General features: G+C 42.5%; 1 protein-coding gene across 1 annotated transcript in view; it reads left to right on the forward strand.

The window, feature by feature from the left end:
- LOC148131887 (uncharacterized) overlaps positions 1-17,951 on the forward strand; it is a 91,217-nt gene extending 73,266 nt beyond the window's left edge. The window contains 5 exon segments of the mRNA XM_087953591.1: positions 8,200-8,282; positions 11,107-11,233; positions 11,771-11,863; positions 13,930-16,863; positions 16,866-17,951. Coding sequence (XP_087809717.1) covers positions 8,214-8,282; positions 11,107-11,233; positions 11,771-11,863; positions 13,930-16,863; positions 16,866-17,152 — 3,510 coding nt within the window. The 5' untranslated portion in view covers positions 8,200-8,213 and the 3' untranslated portion in view covers positions 17,153-17,951.
- The last annotated feature ends 7,218 nt before the right edge of the window (positions 17,952-25,169 follow it).

Raw genomic sequence — 25,169 nt, forward strand, 5'->3', positions numbered from 1 at the left:
ACAAATGATCAACTTTTGTCAATGCGAACAGCAAAGGGAGGGAGGGATTTGAGAACTAACACATCCAGATGTCTATGGAGATTCTCAGTCATCCAGGCTGCGCTTCTCCCAAACGTACTTTTATCAAAAGGCAACTGGACTTTTTTATTTCCTTGAGGAGATTTCCCTTCTTACCCAAGAAGTGTCTTCAGTTCTCTTTCTTCTTGAATGAGAAGCAAAATGTCTTCAAGGAGAAAGAAAGTCCAGTTGACTTTTGGGGAAAAAAGCACCTTTGGGATAACATCTTCAGGCAACACAAGGCTGCAGAAAGCTGGCTTAGAGTCTAGAGAGGATGCTAAAAGATTTCAAGAGGAAACATTGCAATCTAAGTGGTGAGGTCCAGACCTGGTGGTGTTGACTCCCCATATTTCCCTAATGCTGGAAGGAATCAAGAAGTGGATCTACTACCCCCATGTGGAGAAAGTCTGTATCTGCACCACATTTACCCTTGGTTGTGTTTAACTGATTTCTAGTCTGAGATACGATATTGATTGTGCTTCCTTTTTATGAATGCCCCAACTTATGCAGCAGCTTAAGGCTTAGCTTTCACATCTCAAATATAGGCTCTTTTTGGAGGGTGAATTGGACAATTTAGGGAACCAGCTTCAGAAAATACAGGTGGCCGTTGACTTGTGACCACAATTAAGCCCCAAAATTTCCATGGCTAAGCAAGACAGTTGTTAAGTAAGTTTTGTTCCATTTTACCAGTTTTGCCACAGTTGTTGGTTTCCCCATTGTCTTTCCTTGTCTGAAGGTCTGAAACGGTGATCCCATGACCCTGGGATACTCCAAATACCAAAAATACAGGCCAGTTGCCAAGTGTCTCAATTTTTATCACATGACGCAGGGATGCTGCAATGGTTGTGTGGAAAAATTCATAAATCATGTTTTTCAGTGCTGTTGTAACTTCAAACGTTCACTGAAGAAATTTATTGTAAGTTGAGGACTAATTGTAAAGCAGCAATTGATTATTTCTTATTAAGGCAGTGAAGGAGTATATAAATCAAACTAATATTGGCTATTTGCTTTGATTATGAATTGCTTATACTACTATATAATTGTTCCTGATTCAACCAATATTTGCTGTTTGCTTCTGATACGATATACTGCTAGAAATCATTTGTTAATGAATTGAGCTTTGTTATTGGCTTCTGCTTATATTATCGTATCCTGTCAGAAATTGTTAGGAATTAATTCTAGTGTCAACTCAGAAACATTTCTCTGGTCTTTTAGAGTGGACAGCAGAAAGGGAGTGGGGGAAGTAGTGCATTCCTAAAATGCTTTCATAGATTAATGGCGAGGCCACAGAAGCTTCTGGCATGCAAGATTTTAACTGGAGAGCATGATTGATGACTCTTGGCTATGGGTGTGTCCCATTGGAGAATATACATGCAGGGGGTGGGGGGAAGACCAGGGTCAAGGGTGAAATGAATGATGCAGAGTCGGCTGCATCCAGGTAACACAGGCATATTCACTCCTAATAAATCTTGTTTGTTTGTTTTGACTCTGAGAGATGTGGCTAGAGACTCATGATTTGAATGGGGGTGGATGCCAGAGCCCTGACATCTAGCTGAGTGAATCGTAGCCTTAATGAATGGTTAGCATTAGTACAAAGTTTCTTATCTCGTTTCTCTCTCGCTTCTGTTCTTGGCTTCAAAGCTAGCCACATCCTTGAAAATATAGAAGAAACTGTTACCCAGGAATATCAGGAACCCGAATAGGGAGTTTCTGAATCCTGAAACCATTTTCTGCTGAATAAACAACTTGGCCAGGGAGGGAAACCTCCCCTATAGGAACGCTCCATAGATAAGGTGGGCAGAGACAGGGACGTGAACAAAGGACGCTTTAAAGACCCCATTGTCTCTCATTGGGTAAACTATGATTCTAACAGGGTTATAATGTGCATAATACTCTGAGCCACCCTTGCAGGGTATGGCTATTCCTTACATACATTTTGACTGTATTTTGTTTTGGATATAGTTTTGTCACCCAGCTTTTGCTTTGGCCATAAATAAAAGCTGATATTTTTTGCAAACCTCGTCTCTAGTCTCACTCTCTTTGGCATCTCAGTGGCTCTGGGAAACTTCTGGGACCTTACAGCAGAATTGTGAACGTTAAGAAAGTTTTGTTTCAGTCTAACTGACCATTGTCAGTTCACTGAAACCCACCTTGGAAAACATAAGGAAGGAATTTCTACACATCAAATAGGTCAGGGCCTAGACCAGGGGGTCTCCAAACCTGGCGATTTAAAAGCTTGTGGACTTCAACTCCCAGAATTCCTCTGGCACATATGTTACCATACTGGCAGGGGAATTCTAGGAGTTGAAGTTAAAAGTTGCCAAGTTTGGAGACCCTTGGCCTAGACTTATAGAATTATGGCCTGTTGTTATTTATAGTGCCTTCCTGCTGTAAAGTATTTCAACGTCCAGCACATGGGAAATGGAGAAAAGAATTATGGTCCATATTTCCTTGCTCTTCCAAAAAAGGATTACAAGCATTACGAGACTCCAGAATCTTCTAAATAAAAAGTTAAAAACTCAAAATGTACTATAGAAGAAGGCAAAAGGCCCAAATAGGAGAGATTTGAACATCTCGAAAAAGAAGTAGATTGTAAATAGGAAATATCATGGAAAGCTATGCTCTATTGCTACCAAAGCGACATTCACAAACTTATTGAGGTTTCTCTGTGCACATATTAGGATAGATTTAAATCGCTTGGTTGAGCTCTGTGTTACATATATCGGTATGCAGGAAGGCTGAAATGTGAGTGTAAAACAGGCAGGAATTGCTGTAAAGGGAGGTAAGAAAATTCCTTCTGACTTGTAAACTGTGTGGCAAATGCCGTCTAAAGCCCTCCAGTGGGCGTTGGTGGGGTGCAAAGGCTTTGAGGGAGATTTCCTTGTGTTACTTTTTCTGCGGAATAAAGTTTTTCCTTACAATCTTGTCTTCAATGTGTTCAGTTTGAGGCTGGGCACATGTGGCAAAGCGCCTGGAGCAGGAAAGGTGAGGAAAACCAGAAGTGCCTTTGAGTTCAGAAGGATCTTTTTCCTTCTTTCAACAACTTTGGAAGTGCAATTCTTGAGGGGGAAATGGGGAATCCGCCAGGAACCCCCTTCTCCGCAAACTGGAAGCAGCTTCATTAAGCTTGGAGCTGTTTTAAGTGGGAGATATATTTTGTAGAGTTAATTTGACTTATCAGCAAAGTGAGCCCCAAATTTTTGGTGTTAAGTGAGACGTTAAGTCAATTTTGCTCCATTTTGTGACCTTTCTTAACAGATTTAACAGATAATCAGAGTTGGAAGGGACCTTGTAGGTCATCTAGTGCAACCCCCCGCCCAAGTGGGAGACCCTACACCATTTCTGACAAATGGCAGCCCAATCTCTTCTTGCCTCAGTTGTTAAGTGAATCACCTCAGTTATTAAACTAGCAACTTGGTTGTTAAGTTAATGTGGTTTTCCCTTTGGTGTTGCTTGTCGTAAGGTCGCAAAAGGGGATCCCCTGACCCCGGAATACCACAACGGTCATAAATGTGAGTCAGTTCCCAGGTGTCTGAATTTGGATCGTGTGACCATGGGGATGCTGCAACGGTCGTTAAGTAGGAAAAATGGACATGTCACTTTTTTCAGTGCTGTTGTAACTTCAGTCACTGAACTGTAATTCTGTAAGTAAGGCTGTAAGGCTGTAAGTCGAGGCAGCCTGTATAGTTTTCTAGTTTTTCTTCAGAAATTCATTGACTTTAAATATTTCCCACCTAAATATTTCCCACCTTTTAGATAGTTAAGGATATTAAATATTTCTTGGCTCAGAGATTTTCTTCAGCTTCAGAGGGAGAAAGTTAATGGGTCTCCCTTATGGATCATCAGGGGGTCCTTTGGCTCCCCATTTATTAGGGGTAATATTGGAAAAAAGCAGATTCTGTGAGGATTTTTTCTCCCTTTCCTCTTTATTCTCTTTAGGGGCTAGGGAGTCATCTCTAAGTTGTGTCGCTCTTCAACATGCCCTATCGACCCTTCAAATACAGGCAATCCTCAACTTACAACCGCAATTCAGTCCAAAATTTCTGTTGCTAAGTGAGACATTTGTGAAGTGAATTTTTGTGCCATTTGAGGATATTTCTTGCTGGGGTTGTTGCGTGAATCACCACAGTTGTTAAGTTAGTAACACAGTTGTTCAGCAAATCTGGCTCCCCCATTTCTTGTCCGAAGGTCGCAAAAGACGATTCCATGACCCGGGGACAGTGCAACTGTCATAAATACGAGTCGGTTGCCAAGCGGCTGAATTTTGACCACCTGACTAAGGGGATGCTGCCACTGGCCTTCTTGAGTGGGAAAAACCATCTAAATCACTTTTTTTGATGCCCTTTGGAATTTCGAACTAAACAGACAGTTCTGAGTCCAGGACTGCTTGCAAAGGAGCAATGGAGCATTTGCTGTTAAGGGACAATCCTGATTGTTCATCGTTCTAAGGAAATACATTGTAAGTTGAGGACTCCGCTGTCAGAATAAGGCCTGCAGACAGACTCCCTTTTCCTGACAACAGGAGGAGTTTTGAAGGAGGAGATCGGACAACCCTTTGCCTGTGATGCTACTACAGGGTTTCCAGCCTGAGCAGGGGGTTGGACTAGAAGACCTCCCAGGTCTTCTAATCTATTCTACTATTGACCTCACCCCTTTCCTAAGAGGTCTGTAGGGGGCGTGGATAAGCACACCAAGGTGCCTACCGTCCCTGTCCTATTGTTTCTTTTATTTTTCTTATATGTACCCATTTCATGTATTCATAATGATGTATATACTTATACCTATTATTTTGTAAGCGATTGACAAATCAAATAAATAAAGGTCCCACCCAGCTCTGTTCTCTCCTAATTCCCTCCTAAATTTGCTGCTCCACATCCCCTTCCCTTCCCTTCCCTCCTCCCGTCCCTGGGCGTCGTCCCCTCCCTCTCCCTGCTGTTTCTCCGGCTGCCTGGGCCAAAGAAGCAACGGGACTCGCTGCCCAGCTGCCCATCCCACTCAGGACTGGCGTTGTGGGTGGGGGGGGATAGGCAGGCAGGGGGACCCCGAGTGGGCGGCGCTCTCCGCCCTGTAGAGAATGGGAGGAGCTATAAGTGCTTCCGGTTTGGGCTCTGCAAACTCCTGGCGGGGGTCGTTCCGGGGAGGGAGATCCAAATGCGTGGCCGGCGGGGCTGCGAGGAAAGCGGATCTTTTGTATCTCTTGCACCAAGTAACAAAGCCGCCTTTCCCTGCGGGCGCCAGGTAATAAACTCCTCCCTCCTTCCTCCCCTTTTCCCACCTGGGGAAATGCCTGGACAGGTGAGCCTTCAAGGCAGCTTCTTGGGGCGCTGCTAAGATCGCTGCTGCCGTCCCCGCTTTCTCCTGGGGGAGATGATTCTGCCGGCTCTTCCCGATCGTTTCCCGGCACTTTCTCTTTCCCCTCTGGGGCTGTTTCAGGTCCGGAAGGCTCGGGGTTGAATGGCTGCTAAAGCGGCCGGAGGGAAAGGGGGCGATCCCTCCCAGGAGCTGCTGTTTCGGGGAGTTGCTCTGGATGAGCCCCCTCCGGAGAGAGCATCGGGCAAAAGCTCCTTCCGATGCCCTTTCATCCTCAGGATGGACTTTGCCTGAGTTGATTTCATTCCTGAATTCCTTTTCACTGTTTCATTTAACTGTTTTTTTTTTTAAAGCCTTGTGTGCATTTAAAGAGGTGTCGCCCTTTGCCTGTAGACCAGCCTGTCCCAACCGTGGCAGCTTTTAAGATATGTGGAGACTAACTACCAGAATTCCCCATGGGAGTTGAAGCCCAGATATCTTCAAGCTGCCAAGGCTAAAGAAATATTGCTCTAGTCCAGGGGTGGGGAATGAGGGCCCCTTTTATCACTGGCGGACTTCCATTCCCAGAGATCCTGAGCCAGCTGTGTCAGGAGTCCTAAAAGGAGCCATACTTCCCACTTGGAAGCTGAGCTTCCAAGGCAGGTAGGAGGATTCTCCCCTCCCCTCCCCAGATGTGCCAATCTCCCAATAACAGAATATCACCATTGAAAGCATTAAAATAAAGCATTAACTACTGCAAATGTATCTCTAGACAGAGACATTTTCTTTTTAGAAATGTTCTCCAGAGAAGTTCTGTCAAGAAATTGCACAACAGCTGTCCACATGAAGTTGAAGTCACTGACAAAGATTTGTAGACTTTTATATAAACATAAATATATTTAAAATGGAAATTTACAGCAGTCTTTGTCGCCATCCAGTAAAGGAAGAACGTAAGATAGTCAGGAAAACAGAGGAACATCCTGAGGTAAATCTAAAGCATCATGCAGAACACAGAGAGGGAAAAAAGGAGGGAAAAAAGAGAAATGCCCCCTTTCTACTAACAAGCAACCAATCGTAGGGTAGATTGCATCCTATATAATCAATTACAATTGTGTTCTAGCCTATTGTCGACTTTACTGTTCCAGCTACTAAATTTAATATCCTACGTGCTCCTTTGCCCTACTTGGAAACTGTGGAGGTTTTTCATTAAGAAGAAGACTCGCATGTAATTCATTGAAGTGTTCATTGTTAGGAATGTTCATGGAATACGTTGTGTTTTTTCCCCCTCCCCTGTCAGAATAAGCGCATGCAGAAAGGCTCCCTTTTCCTGACAACAGGAGTTTTGAAGGAGGAGATTGGACAACCCTTTGCCTATGATGGTACTACAGGGTTTCCAGCCTGAGCAGGGGGTTGGACTAGAAGACCTTCAAGGTCCCCTCCCAGCCCTGTTATTCTGTAGTTCCCTCCTAACTTTGCTGCTCCGCATCCTCTCCCCCGCTTTCTCTGACCACCTCGGGAGAAGCAGCCCTGGACTCCCTGCCCAGCTGACCCTCCCACTGGGGACTGCTTCCCCAGGCAGATGGAGGGGGGGCAGACAGGGGAAGTCCCAAGTGGGCGGCACCTTCGGCCCTTTCAAGAATGGAAGGAGCTGGACGGGGAGGGGAAAGAAGTGTAAACATTTCCTGCTTGGGTTCTGCGAAGTCCTGGCTGGGGCCGCCCCAAGAAGGGGGATCCACGGGCGGGAAGGGAAGGAGGGAGGGAGCATGGCCGGCGGGGCTGCGAGGAAAGCAGATCGTGGATCTGTTCCTGCACGCATCTCTTGAGGAGCAGAGTCCGGGAGAGGAAAAGAGCCGCCTGTTTCCTTTTGAGCATGCAAGAACCTCCCTCCCTCCTTCCTTCCTTTCTTTCTCCTTCCCTCTCTCCCTCCCTCCTATTCTATTCTAGCATTCTATTCTATTCTAAATTCTGTTCTATTCTATTCTATTCTAAAGTAACTTCAATATAAAAGTGTGCTGAAGAAATAATTCAAGGTCTTTCCTAGCCTTATGAGAGAACTCAGCTTTCTCCAAACCTGAATACAGGTTTAGTTGATTTACCAGCACACTTAGGACCAACATTTCTGTTACTAAGCCAGGCAGTTGTTAAGTGAGTTTTGCCCCCTTTTGCGACCTTACTTGCTCCAGTTGTTACATGAACCTCTGCAGTTGTTGAGTTACTAACAGCTGTTGAGTTAGTGATGGTGAAGGGAATCTGGCTTTTCTATTGACTTCGCTTGCCAGATGGTGGCAACAGGTGATCACAGGATGCTGCGACCATCAAAAATAGGAGTCAGTAGGCAAGCACCAGAATTTTGATGGCGTGAGTGTGGGGATTGTGCAATAGCTGTGTGAAAAGCAGACATGAGTCACTTTTTCAGCATCGTTGTAACTTCAAAATGGTCACTAAATGAAAAGCTGTAATTTGAGGACTGCCAGTATATGTGTGACTCAGAGAGAATTGGACTCTGCCTCTTTTGTTGGTGCCAAGCCAGACCAAGAACTCCTGATTTACAACTCAGCATAAATCCCTGGATATGGGAGGAGGTCAAGCTCTGTGGTCCTTTAATGCACACATTCACGGCTGAGATAATCTGCCTCTGAATCCAATCCCTGGTCCTTCCACACCTTTCAGTTTTCCTCTCGTGCAGGATGAGCTTCTGTGTGTTGTTGCTGTGGCTGGGAAGGACTCACCTAAAGGGGTTCCCTAGTTAGCCTAGAAATAGGCTAAAATCAGCCTTTTGCACTGGATGTTCAAGAATATCCTTAGGATGTTTGATAGCCAATTATTCCTTTGCTGTTTTTTCCCTACTCCTAGACCCTCTCGTGGCCATGGCTTCATCTCCCGGAACCCCAGTTCTTTGTAGTGGAGGATCAACAGTGGCTGACCTTCAAAGGCAGGTAAGAGGATTCTCCCCTCCCCTCCCCAGATGTGCCAATCTCCCAATAACAGAATATCACAATTGGAAGGGATCTTGGAGATCTTCTAGTCCACCCCGTTTCAAGCAGGAGACCCTATACCCTTTCAGACAAGTGGGTGTCCAGTCTCTCCTTAAAAACCTCCAGCCTAAAACTTCTGAAAGCAAACCGTTTCATTAGTTAATTGTTCTCACTGTCATGAAGTTTCTCCTTAATTCCAGGTTGCCTTTCTCCTTGTTTAGTTTCCATCCATTGTTTCTTCTCTTGCCTTCTGGTGCTTTGGAAAATAAGTTGAGCCCCCTCTTGTTTGGGGCAGCCCCAGAAATACTGGAACTCTGCTATTGTGTCTCCCCTGGTCCTTCTTTTCTCTAGACTGGCCATATCCAGTTCCTGCAACTGTTTTTTGTGTCATTTAGTCTCAAAGTCTTTAATCCTTGGTTGCTGTTTGCACTTTTCCCAAAGTCTCCACATTTCTTTTTGTAATGTGGTGACCAAAACTGAACTCTGTATTCCAGGTGTGGTCTTTACTCTGGGTTTTTTTTTTTTTTTTTGTAAAAGTTTTATTTGGATTTTCACAAAACACAAATATCTCTTTTGAGAGCAGCATGATTCCAGGTTATCACATCTCCATACAGACATAATCTCAATTACATATTCATCTTTATATTCTATTTCATATCTTGTCACTATTTTATCATTTTCTCAATATTTTTTCCCTTCCCTTACTTTCCTCAACCTTATTTCTGATTATCTCATTGCTTTCTAATTCAATTACATAGCTTTTTCTAAATTTCTATATCTTTCTAATGATTCTATTTCTACTTTTGTCTGTCCTGCTTATAATTTCATACATTCTTTTTCCATCATCATCCTGAAAGGGAAAAGACAACAAAACAATTCCCTCCCCTTCCAGGCATTAAAAAGCAAGGTTTCCCCTGTGATTACCAAGTGTATCACCTTTATATCTTATAGTTGTTATCCATTCAAATCTCATTTAACATTTAATTTATACATAATACAATTATAATTATATACTCTGGGTTTTTTTTAAAGCTGTGAGCATGAAAGCCCAAAGTAAAAAGAAAAGTCCAAGCTTGGCTTTTGTAGAGAGCACAGCAGCTGCCCAGATGAGGTTGGAGACACTGACAAAGATTTGTAGAGTTTTATATAAACATAAATATATTTAACATGGAAATTTACAGCAGTCTTTGTCACTATCCACAAAAGGAAGAACATAAGATAGTCAGAAAAACAGAGGAACATCATGAGGTAAATCTAAGCTTAGCATCATGCAGAACACAGAGAGGGAAAAAAGGAGGGAAAAAGGGAAACGCCCCCTTTCTACTAACAAGCAACCAATCGTAGCATAGATTGCATCCTGCATGAGTCAGCACTCTAATCAATTACAATTGTGTTCTGGCCTATTGTATCTTCCAGTAACAGAATAACACAATTGGAAGGGATCTTGGAGATCCTCTAGTCCATCCCCCTGTTTCAAGCAGGAGACCCTATAACCTTTCAGACAAGTGGGTGTCCAGTCTCTCCTTAAAAACCTCCAGCCCACAACTTCTGAAGGCAAACCCTTCCATTAGTTAATTGTTCTCACTGTCATGAAGTTTCTCCTTAATTCCAGGATGCCTTTCTCCACCATTAGTTTCCATCAGGTGTTTCTTCTCCTGCCTTCTGGTGCTTTGGAAAATAAGTTGAGACCCCTCTTGTTTGTGGAAACCCCTCAAATATTGAAACACTGCTATGGTGTCTCCCCTGGTCCTTCTTTTCTCTAGACTGGCCATATCCAGTTCCTGCAACTGTTTTTTGTTTCATTTAGTCTCAAAGCCTTTAATCCTTGGTTGCACTTTTTCCAAATTCTCCCCATCTTTTTTTCTAATCAGGCATGATATTCCCCTCTGAAAAAAATCGGGCCGGCCAAAAGAGACCACCCACCGCGCGCCAAGAAATCGCCCGCCGCCCGCCCCTCGCACCGCCCGCCGCGCTCGCCCGCCGCTCGCCCGCCCGTCCCTCGCACCGCCCGCCGCTCGCCCGCCCGCCCTCGCACCGCCCGCCGCGCCCGCCCGCCCGCCCGCCCGCCCGCCGCTCGCACCGCCCGCCCGCCCGCCGCCGGGCTCCGCTCGCACCGCCCGGGCAATTCCCAAAAATCGGAATTCCGATTTTAATCGGAAAAATATCATGCCTGTCTAATGTGGTAACCAAAACTGAACTCGGTATTCCAGGTGTGGTCTTTACTCTGGGTTTTTTTAAAGCAGTGAACATGAAAGCCCAAAGTAAAAAGTAAAGTCCAAGCTTGGCTTTTGTAGAGAGCACAGCAGCTGCCCAGATGAAGATGGAGACACTGATATAGACTTGGAGACTTTTATATTATCATAAATATGTTTAATGTGCAAATTTACAACAATCTGTCATCATCCACAAAAGGAAGAATGTAGGATAGTCAGGAAAACAGAGGAACATCCTGAGGTAAATCTGAAGCATCATGCAGAACACAGAGAGGGGGGAAAAAGGAGGGAAAAAAGGGAAACACCCCCTTTCTACTTACAGCAACCAATCATAGCGTAGATTGCATCCTGCATGAGTCAGCACTCTAATCAATTACAGTTGTGTTCTGGCCTATTGTAGACTTTACTCTTCCAGATACTACATTTAATATCCTACATGCTCCTTTGCCCTACTTGGAAGCTGTGGAGGTTTTTCTTTAAGAAGAAGACTAGCATGTAATTCATTGAAGTGTTCATTGTTAGGAATATTCATGGAAATACGTTGTGGGTTTTTTCCCCCCTCCCTGTGTCAGGATTTGGTATCATTTGAGGATGTAGCTGTGTTTTTCTCTGTGGAGGAGTGGGCCCTGTTGGATTCTGAGCAAAAAGCCCTGTACCAAGAAGTCATGCTGGAAAACAAGAGGAACGTGGCCTCCTTAGGTAAGGGATTCTGTTATGATACAGTAGTGCAAAATATTTTTTTTAAATTAATGCATGTGAAGTCCTCCAGCATTTATTATTATTCCCTTTTTGTTGCTATATTCTTCTCTAAAGTGCTGATTTTCAAATTTGCAAGCTATTTGTCTCATGTTTTCATGCTTTTCTATGAAGCCTGGCTTTTCTTCAGAAATGGACAGTAAGGAGAGTACTGGCCTCCACAATTCAGTCTCTCCCATTTGCTAAGAATCAAATTCAATCTTGCACATGCTGTGCAGGAAGGGGACAAATAACCAAGTGGAACAGGTTAAACACAAAGATGGAGTATATAAACCACAGTTTAATACAGTACTGTAAATAAAAGACTGTCAAATACTGTACACTGTATTGCTGCAAGCAGCAACCGTTGCTATTCTTTTGTCAAGAAATGGTCGACAGAGAAGGAAGACATATTATTGCCCTACAATACTTCCTCCCTGAAGCATAACATTGATCTTACTGAACAGCTCTGAGCCAGCCTCTCTCTCTCTCTCTCACCAGGACAAGATACTATCCTTTTCCATCAACTCTTTCTTATGCTAGAAGTGTCTTCTCAAGGAAAGCAACCAAGCTCTACTCCGGCTCAATTTGGAGGTAAGAAACAGGGGAAAAGTATCAATTTGGACTTGAAAATGAAAATAATTAAAGCCCATGAGAGGGGAAGAAGGTAAAGACCTTAGAAAAAGGAGGAGGACTGGCTTGTTCCACCATATGCACGATCCTTAAGGGTAAAGAAAAGATAAAAGAGGTGATTAAATCAGTTCAAGGAGCCGATGCCATAATCACGAGAAATAGGACAGACCTCTTTTCAAAAACAGAACAGCTCCTTGTGCTTTGGATTGACGATCTAATCCCAAAAAGAAGTCCCGTTGGTCTTCATCCGATTTAGGGAAGCGTTTTAACGCAGCGTTTTTGAAACGCTAAAGCGAACAGCGGGTGAAGAGTACCATGACACCTTTGGAGCCAGTCATGGCTGGTTTGCGCGATCCTGAAAACGATAATTACTGTAACTTACGAACAACAAGTAAAGCTGGGTGTGCTGATGAAGCTGTCCAACACTTTCCAGACCAACTGGATGAAATTTTACTGTAAATATATATTTACAGTGTGTGGCAGGCATACATACATACATACATGTAACATTAATTTATATCAAGTTTGTGTCAGCATCTCTGACTTCATTTGGATACCTACTGACCAGTTCCCTGACAGGTTTCCCCTGGGTGGTGGACGTGAGCAGCTCAGATAAAATATTTAATTTGTCTGATGTATGCAATAGATTGGAGCATCCTTCTGTACATTTCTACTCCTACTTAGTCTGATAAAATGTCTTTCAATTCCACATGAAGTTTCCCATCCTAGCCTCTTTCCAATCCTGCCTGTCCCACTTTGTAGAAAGCTTTTTAGAAGTTGCTTTCATTTTGCTCTTTTTGGTCTATATGACACTTAAGAGCCCGATAAGAATCCACAGATTTAACACAAGGATTTATACTCCTTGCAGTCATCCAGTCGGAAGGAGTGCTTATGTCCAGATGACTGCAAGGAATATCAATCCTTCCATCCTCCATCGTTCAATCAGAACTGAAGTAGCTTCTTGGATAAGAAGGGAAACATGTTCAAGGAAAAAAGAAAGTCCAGTTGCCTTAAGAAAAAGCCCCTTTGGGATAAAGAGGAATGAACACCCCAGGGTAACTGAGAACCAGTTTTTTTCAAGGAAAAACCTCTTCATGGAGATGAGGCTGAAGCTCATTTCCCAGGTCCAAGGACGTCAACATTTCTACCTTCTCAGATTGAAATTTAACCAATAGGTTCTCCATCATCAAGTCTATTGTCTTTTACTTAGAACTGAGTATTTGTATTTGTACACTATTGTTTATATATATTTTTATCCTTTTAATATAATAAGGCATCAAGGGTTTCCCTATGGCAAGCTGGAGGCCAATAAATGTAATGAACAAATGAATGAATGAAGTTTTCTCTTTTAAGTGTCCCTTCTGCTTCCTTTGAGCTAAATCTGAAGCAGTAGAGCTGATGGTTCTCCCCCCATAAAATTTAAATGATCTTAGCCAAGATTTTCACGTTTTCATTTTGTACCACCGAGGACAAGAGAGAGCCGAAGGTAAAATCTTATATCAACTTAATCCTAAGCATCGCACCATGTGTCAGGGTTCGAAGTAACAGACCCAAAAGAATCAAAACTCTGAGGTTTGATGATTCCTCAAAGTATAGATTTATTAGGCAAGTCCTTTTGGCACAGCTGGTGAAAAGCTGACTCTGAAGGTCCAGCGGTCCCCCCAGTTCAAAGTTCTTCCACCCAGTCCACTCATCCATCACATGGTCCAAAGGTCACAGTCCGACTCCAGCTGTTTTCCTCATGTGCCTCACCAGGTGCTGATGAGAACATCCTTGTTTCCCAGGGGAAAGAATTCTATTTTGGCTACACATGCCCAACTATCTCTACACCCCCCTCCCATTCCCACAGCTCTGCCCAGCCTCGCTGAGCCAACCCTGAACACGATCCAAAATGGCTTTAGGAATGACACCATGTTTTGAACCAAAGTGATTTGGGTTGAAGTTTGGTACTGTTCAAATACAGCAGTGGTGCTTGATCCCTTTTGCACCTAAGTTTGTGTTAACTTTTCTTTTTCTATTGTTGCAAGCAGGTGACGGATGGGAGATGGAGGATTCTGGCCAAGAGGTAGCAGCACCTTTGCCAAAAGACAAAAAGGAAGTTGCAGAAAAGTTGTATGGAAAGCAAAGTTCAGAGGAAAACCAGTTAACGGAGGAGCTGGAGAATTGCTCTGGTTTACCATGTGCAGATATCAATGTCTTATTGGACACAGATGATTGTCATGAAAAAGAAATGTGTTCAAGGTATGGCAAAACACTCCAAGGTGAATCTGGATTAGGTGACTGTTGCCAAAGCCCTGCTGGAGAGAAACAAGATGAAAGCAGGCAATGCTCCGGAAGGAATTTTCCTCCTCCTTTACGTGAAAGAATAGTAGAAGGGAAACCATACAATTGTACAAAGTGTGCAGAAAGCTTCAGTACAAGCTGTTCTGTTGCATTGCATAAAAAGATTCACAAAGCAGAGGATCCACACAAATGTCTGGATTGTGGAAGGACCTTCAGTCGGAAAAGTGATCTTAATTCACATAAGAAGGGCCACGAAGAGAGGAAGCAACATCGGTATATTAATAGGGAAAAAAGCTTCGGAAGCAGCGCCTCCCTTACTTCTCATCAAAGCCTCCACAGAGAGGAGAGGTTGCATCAACTCAGGGAGGGTAGAATGAGGATTACTCAGAGCAAGGAACCGAATTCCCGGAAAAAAAGCCTCACTGGGAAGACATCATATAAATGCCTAGAATGTGGGAAGAGCTTCCACTATGCGAGTGACCTCACTTGCCATAATAGGACCCATACAGGGGAAAAGCCATATCACTGTATGGTGTGTGGAAAGAGATTCAGGCAAAAAGGTAATCTTAAGTCACATGAGAGGATCCACACGGGAGAAAAACCATTTCAATGCATGGAGTGTGGAAAGAGCTTCAATGCAAAAATTAGCTATATCATACATAGCAGAATCCACACGGGGGAGAAACCCTTTCAATGCCTGCAGTGCGGAAAGAGCTTCAGTCAAAAAGCTCCCCTTAAGTCACACGAGAGGATCCACACGGGAGAAAAACCATTTCAATGCATGGAGTGTGGAAAGAGCTTCAATGCAAAAATTAGCTATATCATACATAGCAGAATCCACACGGGGGAGAAACCCTTTCAATGCCTGCAGTGCGGAAAGAGCTTCAGTCAAAAAGCTTCTCTTAAGTCACATGAGAGGATCCACATGGAAGAAAAACCATTTCAATGCATGGAGTGTGGAAAGAGGTTCCATGCAAAAAGTAGCTATATCATACATAGCAGAATCCACACGGGGGAGAAACCCTTTCAATGCCTGCAGTGCGGAAAGAGCTTCAGGCAGAAAGATCACCTTAAGTCACATGAGAGGATCCACACGGGAGAAAAACCATTTCAATGCATGGAGTGTGGAAAGAGGTTCAATGCAAAAAGTAGCTGTATCGTACATAGCAGAATCCACACGGGGGAGAAACCCTTTCAGTGCCTGCAATGTGGAAAGCGCTTTTCCCGTTCTGATAACTTTCGTGCTCACAAACGGACCCACACAGGGGAGAAACCATACAAATGCCTAGAGTGTGGAAAGAGCTTCTGTACATCCAGCATCTTAACTTCCCATCAAAGTATGCATAGAGGAGGGAAACCAAATCAATGCACCGAGTGTGGGAAGTGCTTCAGTCAAAAAAGTCACCTTAATACCCATAAAAGAATCCACACAGGTGAAAAGCCCTATAAGTGCACCGAGTGTGACAAATGCTTCACCAATTTGTGGGGCCTCACTTGCCACAAAAGGCTCCATTCTGGGGAGAAACCATATGAATGCCACATGTGTGGAAAGAGATTCAGTGTAAAACAAAGCTGTATCGTACATAGCAGAACCCACACTGGGGAGAAACCCTATGAATGCTTGGAGTGTGGAAAAGCCTTTAGCAACACCTCTTCTCTAACCATACATAATAGGATGCATAAAGGGGAAAAACCTTATAAATGCCTCCACTGTGAAAAGAGCTTCAGTGATAAAGGTCCTCTTAAGTCACATGAGAGGATCCACACGGGAGAAAAACCATTTCAATGCATGGAGTGTGGAAAGAGCTTCTATAGCTCTTCAAACCTGACTGCGCATCACAGAATCCACACAGGGGAGAAGCCCTTTCAATGCCTACAGTGTGGAAAGGGCTTTGCCAGTTCTGGTGGCTTTCATGCCCACAAACAGACCCACACAGGGGAGAAACCCTTTCAATGCCTGGAGTGCAGAAAGAGCTTCAGTCAAAAAGGTCATCTTAAGTCACACGAGAGGGTCCACACGGGAGAAAAACCATTTCAATGCATGGAGTGTGGAAAGAGGTTCAGTGCAAAAAGTAGCTATATCGTACATAGCAGAATCCACACTGGGGAGAAACCATACAAATGCCTGGAGTGTGGAAAGAGCTTCAGTAAAAAAGGTCAACTTAAGCTACACGAGAGGATCCACACGGGAGAAAAACCATTTCAATGCATGGAGTGTGGAAAGAGCTTCCGTCGCTCTGCATCCCTTACTGACCATCACAGAATACACACAGGGGAGAAGCCCTTTCAATGCCTACAGTGTGGAAAGCGCTTTGCCAGCTCTGGTGGCCTTCGTGCCCACAAACAGACCCACACAGGGGAGAAACCCTTTCAATGCCTGGAGTGCAGAAAGAGCTTCAGTCAAAAAGGTCATCTTAAGTCACACGAGCGGATCCACACGGGAGAAAAACCCTTTCAATGCATGGAGTGTGGGAAGAGCTTCAATGCAAAAAATAGCTATATCGTACATAGCAGAATCCACACGGGGGAGAAACCCTTTCAGTGCCTGCAATGTGGAAAGCGCTTTTCCCGTTCTGATAGGTTTCGTGCCCACAAACGGACCCACACAGGGGAGAAACCGTAGAAATGCCTGGAGTGTGGAAAGAGCTTCTGTACATCCAACATCTTAACTTCCCATCAAGTATGCACAGAGGAGGGAAACCAAATCAATGCACCAAGTGTGGGAAGTGCTTCAGTCAAAAAAGTCATCTTAATACCCATAAAATAATCCACACAGGTGAAAAGCCCTATAAGTGCACCATGCGTGACAAATGTTTCACCAATTCATGGGGCCTCACTTGCCACAAAAGTCTCCATACTGGGGAGAAACCATATGAATGCCGCATGTGTGGAAAGAGCTTCAGTGCAAAAAAAAAAAAAAAAGCTGTAATGTACATAGCAGAATCCACACTGGGAGAAACCCCATGAATGCTTTGAGTATGGAAAAAGTTTCAGCAGAAGCAGCAATTTAAGCTTACATAATAGGATGCATACAGGGGAAGAGCCATATCATTGCAAGATGTGCAGAAAGAGCTTCACAGAAAAAGGCAATTTCAACTTCCCATAAGAGGATTCACACAGGGGAGAAACCCTATAAATGCCTAGAGTGTGGAAAATGTTATAATGATAGTGGCAGTCTTACCTCCTAAAATAGAATCCACACAGTGGAGAAACCATTTGAATACATCGAGTGTGGAAAGAGTTTAAAAGCCTCACTCGCCCCCCTCCTCCTGCCTCCACTTTTTTTTTAAAAAAAATACACTTTATTGATTTTACAATTAAAATAGACCAACAACACATACATAAATGTAAGAGAGAAAAAGAAAATAAGAAAAAAAAAGAATAGAAAGTAAAATATAGAAACAATTAAAAACATTTTTATCTTCAACAGTTTGTGAGACCTCCTTTTTATCCTTATTTTATGCCATATTCACAATTAATTGTTACATATATCTGTATATCACCACTACAATTCTATCATATCTTCTTTTGACTTTTAGTATGAAATCTATCTTTGGTCTATCCATTTGTACCAGCACTTCCAGCTGTCGTAATATATTGAAGTGTCTTTATCTTTTAATGCCAAGGTTAATTTGTCCATTTCTGCACAACTTGTAATTTTTTGAATAATCATCCCCTCTGGTGGAACATTAGGCTATTTCCAACATTGTGCAAAAGCCAATCTGGCCGCTGTCAAAATATATATTATATATTTCACTTTTTTGGGTAGTTGTTTATCAAAGATCCCTAATAGAAAGGACTCTGGTTTAAATTCGATCTTGTCATTTCCTCCAGCCAATTTCTAATTTTCTGCCAATATTTTTGAGTTTCTGTACAAGACCACCACATATGGAAGAAAGTTCCCTATAATCATTTTAGTAATATCCAGATTATTTGGGTGGATCATCGCCTCCCTTGTTGAGATCCAGATTGGTATCTTTAAGTAGTGTTTTTTCCATATTTTCTTCCAATTAGTCAATAATGAATCTCTCATTAGGTGTCTGTGAAAATATTTCTGGCTAGTTTTCCCAATATCCCATAAAAAAGCATTCCACACGCTCTGTAAGTCATGGCCTTCTAAGAGTAATAGTCTCTTATTGGTTAAATTCACCCATTCCTTCAACCATACGAAAGAGGCTGCACTATAATACAACTCCCAATTTGGGAGTGCCAGCCCTCCCCTGCTCTTCATTATCCTGCATTGCCTTTAAGTTTATTCTAGGTTTTTTCCCTTGCCAGATGAAATTTGCAATTATTTTTTTAAGTTCTTCAAAAAACTTTTTGTGTACTTTAATTGGAATCGTCTGAAATATATAGAGGAATTTTGGAAGAATATTCATTTTAATAGCAGCAATCTTGCCTAATAGTGACAGTTGCAGTTTGCCCCATGTTTCTAAATTCTTTACCCGTTGCATTAATTTGTCATAATTGTTTTCCTTTAGTGTCTTACAATGTGCTGTCAACCATATTCCTAAGTATTTCACTTTCTTTATCACTTGTAGTCCCATAACTTCTTCTAGTTCTAATTTCTGTTTTCCTGTTAAATTTTTAGTCATTAATTTTGTTTTCTTCCTATTAATTTTTAGTCCTGCTACTGCTCCAAATTGTTCTCATTCATTCATCAATTTTTGTCCTCTTTCTATTGGTTCTTCAATGAAAAAATCATCCACAAACCCTTGCAACTTATATTCTTCTTTCTTAACCTTTAATCCTTTTATGTCTGGGTTCTGTCTAATTCGCGTTAATAATGCTTCTAGCAATAATATGAAGAGCAGGGGTGAGAGTGGGCAGCCCTGTCTGACTCCTTTTTCTATTTTTATTGGGCGGGTATATTCCCCGTTTATTATAATATTCGCTTGTTGTGTATCATAAATGGTTGTTATAATGTTTTCAAATTTGGTGCCTAAATTCATATTGTAATTTTTTTGGATTAAAAATTGCCAATTTAAGTTATCGAAGGCCTTCTCTGCGTCTAAAAACATAAGTGCTATTTGTTTTTTGGGGTGGGCTTCGTAAAATTCTAAAACATCTAATACTATTCTTAAAGTATTCCTGATTTGTCTGGTCGGGAGAAATCCATTTTGGTCTTCATATATAAGCTCATTTAAAATTCTTTTTAGTCTACTTGCTATAATAGAAGTAAATATTTTGTAGTCAGTATTTAGCAAAGAAATCAGCCTATAATTTTGTATATATCGGGGGTCTGAATCCTCCTTCGGGATCAGCTAAATCAATGCCCCCTTCCATGAGTCCAGCATCCTGGCTGCCAATGTCATTAAAAACTTCCACCATTAGAGGTCCTATTTGTTCTGCTGTTGCCTTGTACGGCTCCCCTGGGATCCCATCTGGTCCTGGGGATTTGTTGTTTTTTCTGGTTCTCTATTGCTGATTTCAATTCGAAACAATTAATGTCTTTGTTTAATACTTCTTCCATTTCTTCCCCATTGCTTTATCCTTCATTGCATCTAAATAGTTTTTTATCCTATCTTCGTTCACTTCTTCCTTTTTATATAGCTCTTCAAAATATTTATGGGCAATTTCTTTTTTCTTTCTATCCCTTATTGTATATCCCCCTTTCCATCTATTAGCTGAGAAATCAATCTTTTTTCTTTCCTTTTTTGAAGTCTATATGATAACCATCTCCCTGGCTTATTGGCATGCTCAAAATGCGTTTGTCTAGTTGTATTCAGATTTATAATCAACATGTCACAATTACTTTATTTTGAACTGCAGCAGCCCCAATTGGGACTATACACAGGTAAAGGATATTTTGATTCAATTCAATCCTATTCAATTCTGTATGCAATTATACATTATTATACATAGGCATCTAAGTTCAATTCTGCACGCAATTATTATACATTATTATACATACACATCTAAGAAGTTTTATTGGAAATCACATCATAATAGAACAATAAACATTTTTTCTTCTCTTAGTTCTTTCTACCACACATAACAGCATAAATTAACCAGATCTTCTTTGAACAGCCCAATGTACTGTATGGAAGGGCTTCCCAACACGGATCTGTGTCTCATTCCATGCTCCTGAACAGCAGAGCTAACTGGACTATTGAAAGCAATACGGCATGCCTTCCACATCCAACTCTGCCATCCAGTGCATCAGAAGAGAGCAGTTGCCCGCATTCTAGTTAATACCCATTGTTCTATCTCCTTTTTTTTTTTAAACAAATTTTATTAGTTTTTGAAGACAAACAAAACATAAACCTTGTACACATTAAACCTCTTTCCCTTGTAAATTTTTACAAGGCAGATAATACAATATTTTATACAATGTGATTTTAATATATCCCATTTCTACTTAAATATCTTTTAACACTCTCATTTCTTCTCATTGAATTTAATCATCATATTCATATTTCCCTCTGTCTTGTTTGCAATTATTCTCCTCCCGCTTTCCTCCAAGGTTTTACTAAATCTCACATAGACATAGACACACAAAACACATAAAGTAAAACTTCTTTTTCAAAAAAGTAGCTTGGCCCCGGATTACCACTCTTTGTATGGACTTCAATTAAATTCATATTCATCTTATATGCCATTACCTATCTTAATTACCATTCTGTAATTTCTTTATAACTTCTCCCCACTTTCCTCTCTTCTTAATTCTATTTTGTTTATTAACTTAATTTAAATCATTATATTTCTATCCTTTGTCCATTGTTTTCCAATTGTCTATATATTTCATTCCCCATAGTAAGATAAAAGAATTTCTCCTGAAATCACAAATCAAAGTATGATGCCTCTCCATCGCACCCCTAAATTAACATTTAAGGTAACTCCAAATTCCCTATCTGATTCTGCTTAGTACATACTACTTACAAAAAAAAAATAGTGAATCCATAACATAATTAAATATGTCATTAAACATTAAATCTCATAACATTCCAATTATCTATTTCCAAAGCCAGTATTACAATAATATATTCATACTAACATCCACGCAATAGTCAATTAAACTCTATATTTAAACTAAATATTTTAGACCTTCCTTTTAATATTTTATTAAATCTTAAATTCTACCATTATTAAACCTTTAATATTTTAGTCTTTACTCAAATCTTATAAAGTTATAATTTTCTATTTCTAATACAAATACTCATATGTACCTTGCAGAATCCTTTTAAAACCAAATTATATTACCCTTTATCCCTAAAAAACCATTTCTTTTTCACATCTTGTTTGATAGCCTCGTAGCCTTTTTCCCCCTTCTTCCTCCCTGTCTTATCCCATCTGGTCTTTTTATCCCCCTTAACTTCCCCTCTCTGTTGTATTTCTCTTTCCTTTTGCTTTCTAACCTTATATTGATTTTGCATCTTATTTTCATCTCTCTTAAATATTTTTTTAAGTCTTATATCCCTTTTTCCCCCTTTCTTTCTTCTTCCTTTCTCAAGCACCTCTATGGGTTCATTAAAGATGGCTTCTTCTTCCGTCAATTGTTGTATTTGCTGATAAGTAGCAAGCGCCATTTCTAAAAAGCAAAAAAATTGTCCCACATCGTCTTTCTTTATTTTGCCATATTCCTCTCTCAGTTCATCAGCAGATAAAATCATTGTAAATCCTCTTCTTCTTCTTCTTAAAACAGCCAAAGATATTTCCAAGCTTAAAGCAAATCCCAAAGTCCCAAAGTCACCAAACAATCCAAACAAAGCACAAAGTTCTTCCCTTCTTCCTGGGTTAAAATCAGTTGCAAAGGGAGAAAAAGAAAACCAGTCTGTATTTTAAGTTCTTATTACAGTAACTTCCAATCTCTAAAATCTTCCAGGCATCTCCTTCAACAAAATCTTAGTATAAATTTTCCTTTTGTCCTCGCCCTTCCCATTTATAACCAGAAGCTTTAGATTTTTACCTTTTATAGAATAGTAGTATTTTCAGCATTCATTTGTTAATTCCATGTGGAAGGAGAGTAAACTTTCACTTGAAACACTTTCACTCGCCGCTTGCCAATCTCTTCTGAAAACAAAGTATCTTTTAAACAAAAAACCAAATCTTAGATTTCAGGGTATTAAATATATCTTCTAATCCCAGTTCAGCCAAAAAAACTTTCGCTTCAAAAATTTCTCCTCCTTCCTCCAGCACGATCTTGTCCGGTTGCTGGCTTCTTTGTGGCGGCCATTGCTGACCGCCGCTGGACCGACTTGAGAAAAGGAGGTTATGCCAGGTGGGGAAGGGGTCTGCGAACACCCCAACCCCTTGCCCGGATCCTCCCTGTCTTCGGTTGCCTCTACGGGGCAACCTTATCCTCCGGACCCGTCTGGGTCGGAGGAACCAAGCGCGGCTAGCGCGGCGGGATCGCAGAGATCGCGAAACCCCGCCGCCTCCGAAGCCGACAAACCGGAAGTGATTGTTCTATCTCCTTAAGTAGGCTGTAAATAGGAAACATCATGGAAAGCTATGCTATATTACTACCAAAGCGACATTGACAAACTTATTGAGGTTTCTCTGTGCACATATTAGGATAGATTTAAATCGCTTGGCGAAGCTCTGTGTTACATATACTGGTATGCAGGAAGGCTAAGATTTTAGTGTAAAACAGGCAAGGAATTGCTGTAAAGAGAGATGAGAGAATATCCCATGACTCTGAAACGTGTAAATTGTGTGGCAATCGCTGTGTAAAGCACTCCAGTGGGCGTTGGTGGAGTGCAAAGGCTTTGAGGGAGATTTCCTTGTGTTACTTTTTCTGCGGAATAAAGTTTTTCCTTACAATCTTGTCTTCAATGTGTTCAGCTTCAGGCTGGGCACATGTGGCAAAGCGCCTGGAGCAGGAAAGGTGAGGAAAACCAGAAGTGCCTTTGAGTTCAGAAGGATCTTTTTCCTTCTTTCAACAACTTTGGAAGTGCAATTCTTGAGGGGGAAATGGGGAATCCGCCAGGAACCCCCTTCTCCGCAAACTGGAAGCAGGCTTTGTTAGGCTTGGAGCTGTTTTAACTGGAAGAAATATTTTGTAGAGTAATTGATTTGCAACAAAAAGTGAAGCACCAACTTTTGTTAAGTGAAACATTTGGTAAAGTGAATTTTGCTCCATTTTATGACCTTTCTCGCTACAGTTGTTAAGTGAATCTGTTTTCCCCGTTCACTTTGCTTGTGGAAAGGTCGCAAGAGGAGATCACGTGACCTCTGGACACTGCAGAGGTCATAAATGCGATTCAGTTCCCTGATGCCTCAATTTGGATCACATGATCAGGGGAATTCTGCAAAGGTCTTTAGCGCAAATCACGGACTTAAGTCACTTTTGGGGGGGCCGTTGCAGCTTCCAAGGGACACTAAATGATGGTCATTAAGTCAAGAACTTAAGAGATCCACTTAACAGGGTAAACTTAGAATCAAGGCATAAGTGCTTCAGCTTGCTTCAGAACCTCAAATGTCCTATGGGACATGGCAAAATGCACAAATGGGGAGGCTGCACCCGTCTTTAGTGCAAAAAAGTCAGTATTTTCAATGCCGTTGTAGCTTCGACCACTACACCAATGACCATAAGTCAAGGACTACTTGTAAGGCAGCCATTGTTTGTTTGTTACTAGGGCACAATCATGACTGTTAGTCATTGAAGGGAGTAAGTTGTAAGTTGAGGACTATGCTAAGTGGATAAGAGAAGCTCCTTTTCCTGCCTACCTTTGTCCCCTCCCTCTCTCCCCTTTCTCTGACTGCCTGGGGGTTGGACTAGAAGACCTCCAAGGTCCCTCACACCTCGGTTATTGTGTTAAGGGCAACTCGCTCCTTCACTTTAATGCTCCGCATCCCCTTTCTGCTCCCGTCCCTGGGCCTCGTCCCCTCCCTCTCCCCCCTGGTTCTCTGGCTGCCTGGGGCGAAGCAGCCCTGGACTCCCTGCCCAGCTGAGCCTCCCACGCGGGACCGATTCCCCCCAGGGCAGAAGGTTGGGGGCAGACAAGGGGATCCCCGCTCTCCGCCCTGTAGAAAATGGGAGGAGCTATACACGTTTCCGGCTTGGGCTCTGCAAATTCCTGGCTGGGGTCGTTCCGGGGAGGGGGATCCACGTGCGTTGGCCGGGAAGGAAGGAAGCGTGGCCGGCGGCGATCGCGGATCCTTTCCTGCCCGCATCTCTTGGAGAGCGGATTCCAGTCGAGGAAGAAACCGCGCGTTTCCTATTGAGAGCCAAATAGAAAGCTCCTTCCTCCCTCCCTCCCTTTCTTTCTCTCCCTCCCGCCCTCCCTTCTTTCCTGGGAAATGCCAGGACAGGTGAGCCTTCAAGGCAGCTTCTTGGGGCGCTGCTAAGATCGCTGCTGCCGTCCCCACTTCCTCCTGGGGGGGATGATTCTTATTCTCCTTTCTTTTCTGCCGGCCCTTCCTGGCCGTTTCCCGTCGCTTCCTTTGCTCTGAGGCCGTTTCACATCCAGGAGGCTCGGAGTTGAAGGGCTGCGAAACCGGCGGGGAGAAAAGGGGGGCGATCCCTCCCTGGAGCTGCTGTTTCGGGGAGCTGCTCAAGACGAGCCCCTTCCGGAAAGAGCATCGGTTCAAGGCTCCTCCTGACTCCCTCCATCTCTTCGCCCGCCTTTCTTTCCTCGTTCCCATCGTTCAATTGAACTGCATTTTGGGTGCATTTAAAGAGGCGTCGCCCTTTTCCTGTGGGCCATTGTTTCTCAACCTGGGCAACCTTGTGATTTGTGGGCTTCCACTCCCAGAATTTCCCACGTGTGTTGAAGTCCACATATCTCAACAGCTCCGAAGATGTAACCCAGGGGTGAGGAAGTTATGGCTCTTTTATGACTGGTGGACTTCAAGTCCCAGAATTCCTCAGCCAGCTGGCTCAGGGACTCTGGGATTGAAGTCCAGCCGTCAAAAAAAGGCCAGTAGTTCCCCACTTCAAGTCCCAGCTGTGAAAAAAGAGATTTTGTCCTCTTCCTTGATTATCTCATAAGGGAAGGTGCACATTACAGCAACAGAGAATAACAGATTTCTGCCTTTA

Source organism: Notechis scutatus, chromosome 2, assembly GCF_049901735.1.
Source record: "Notechis scutatus isolate UNSWTSFEM ecotype Mainland chromosome 2, rNotScu1.2, whole genome shotgun sequence".
Taxonomy (NCBI): Eukaryota; Metazoa; Chordata; class Lepidosauria; order Squamata; family Elapidae; genus Notechis; species Notechis scutatus.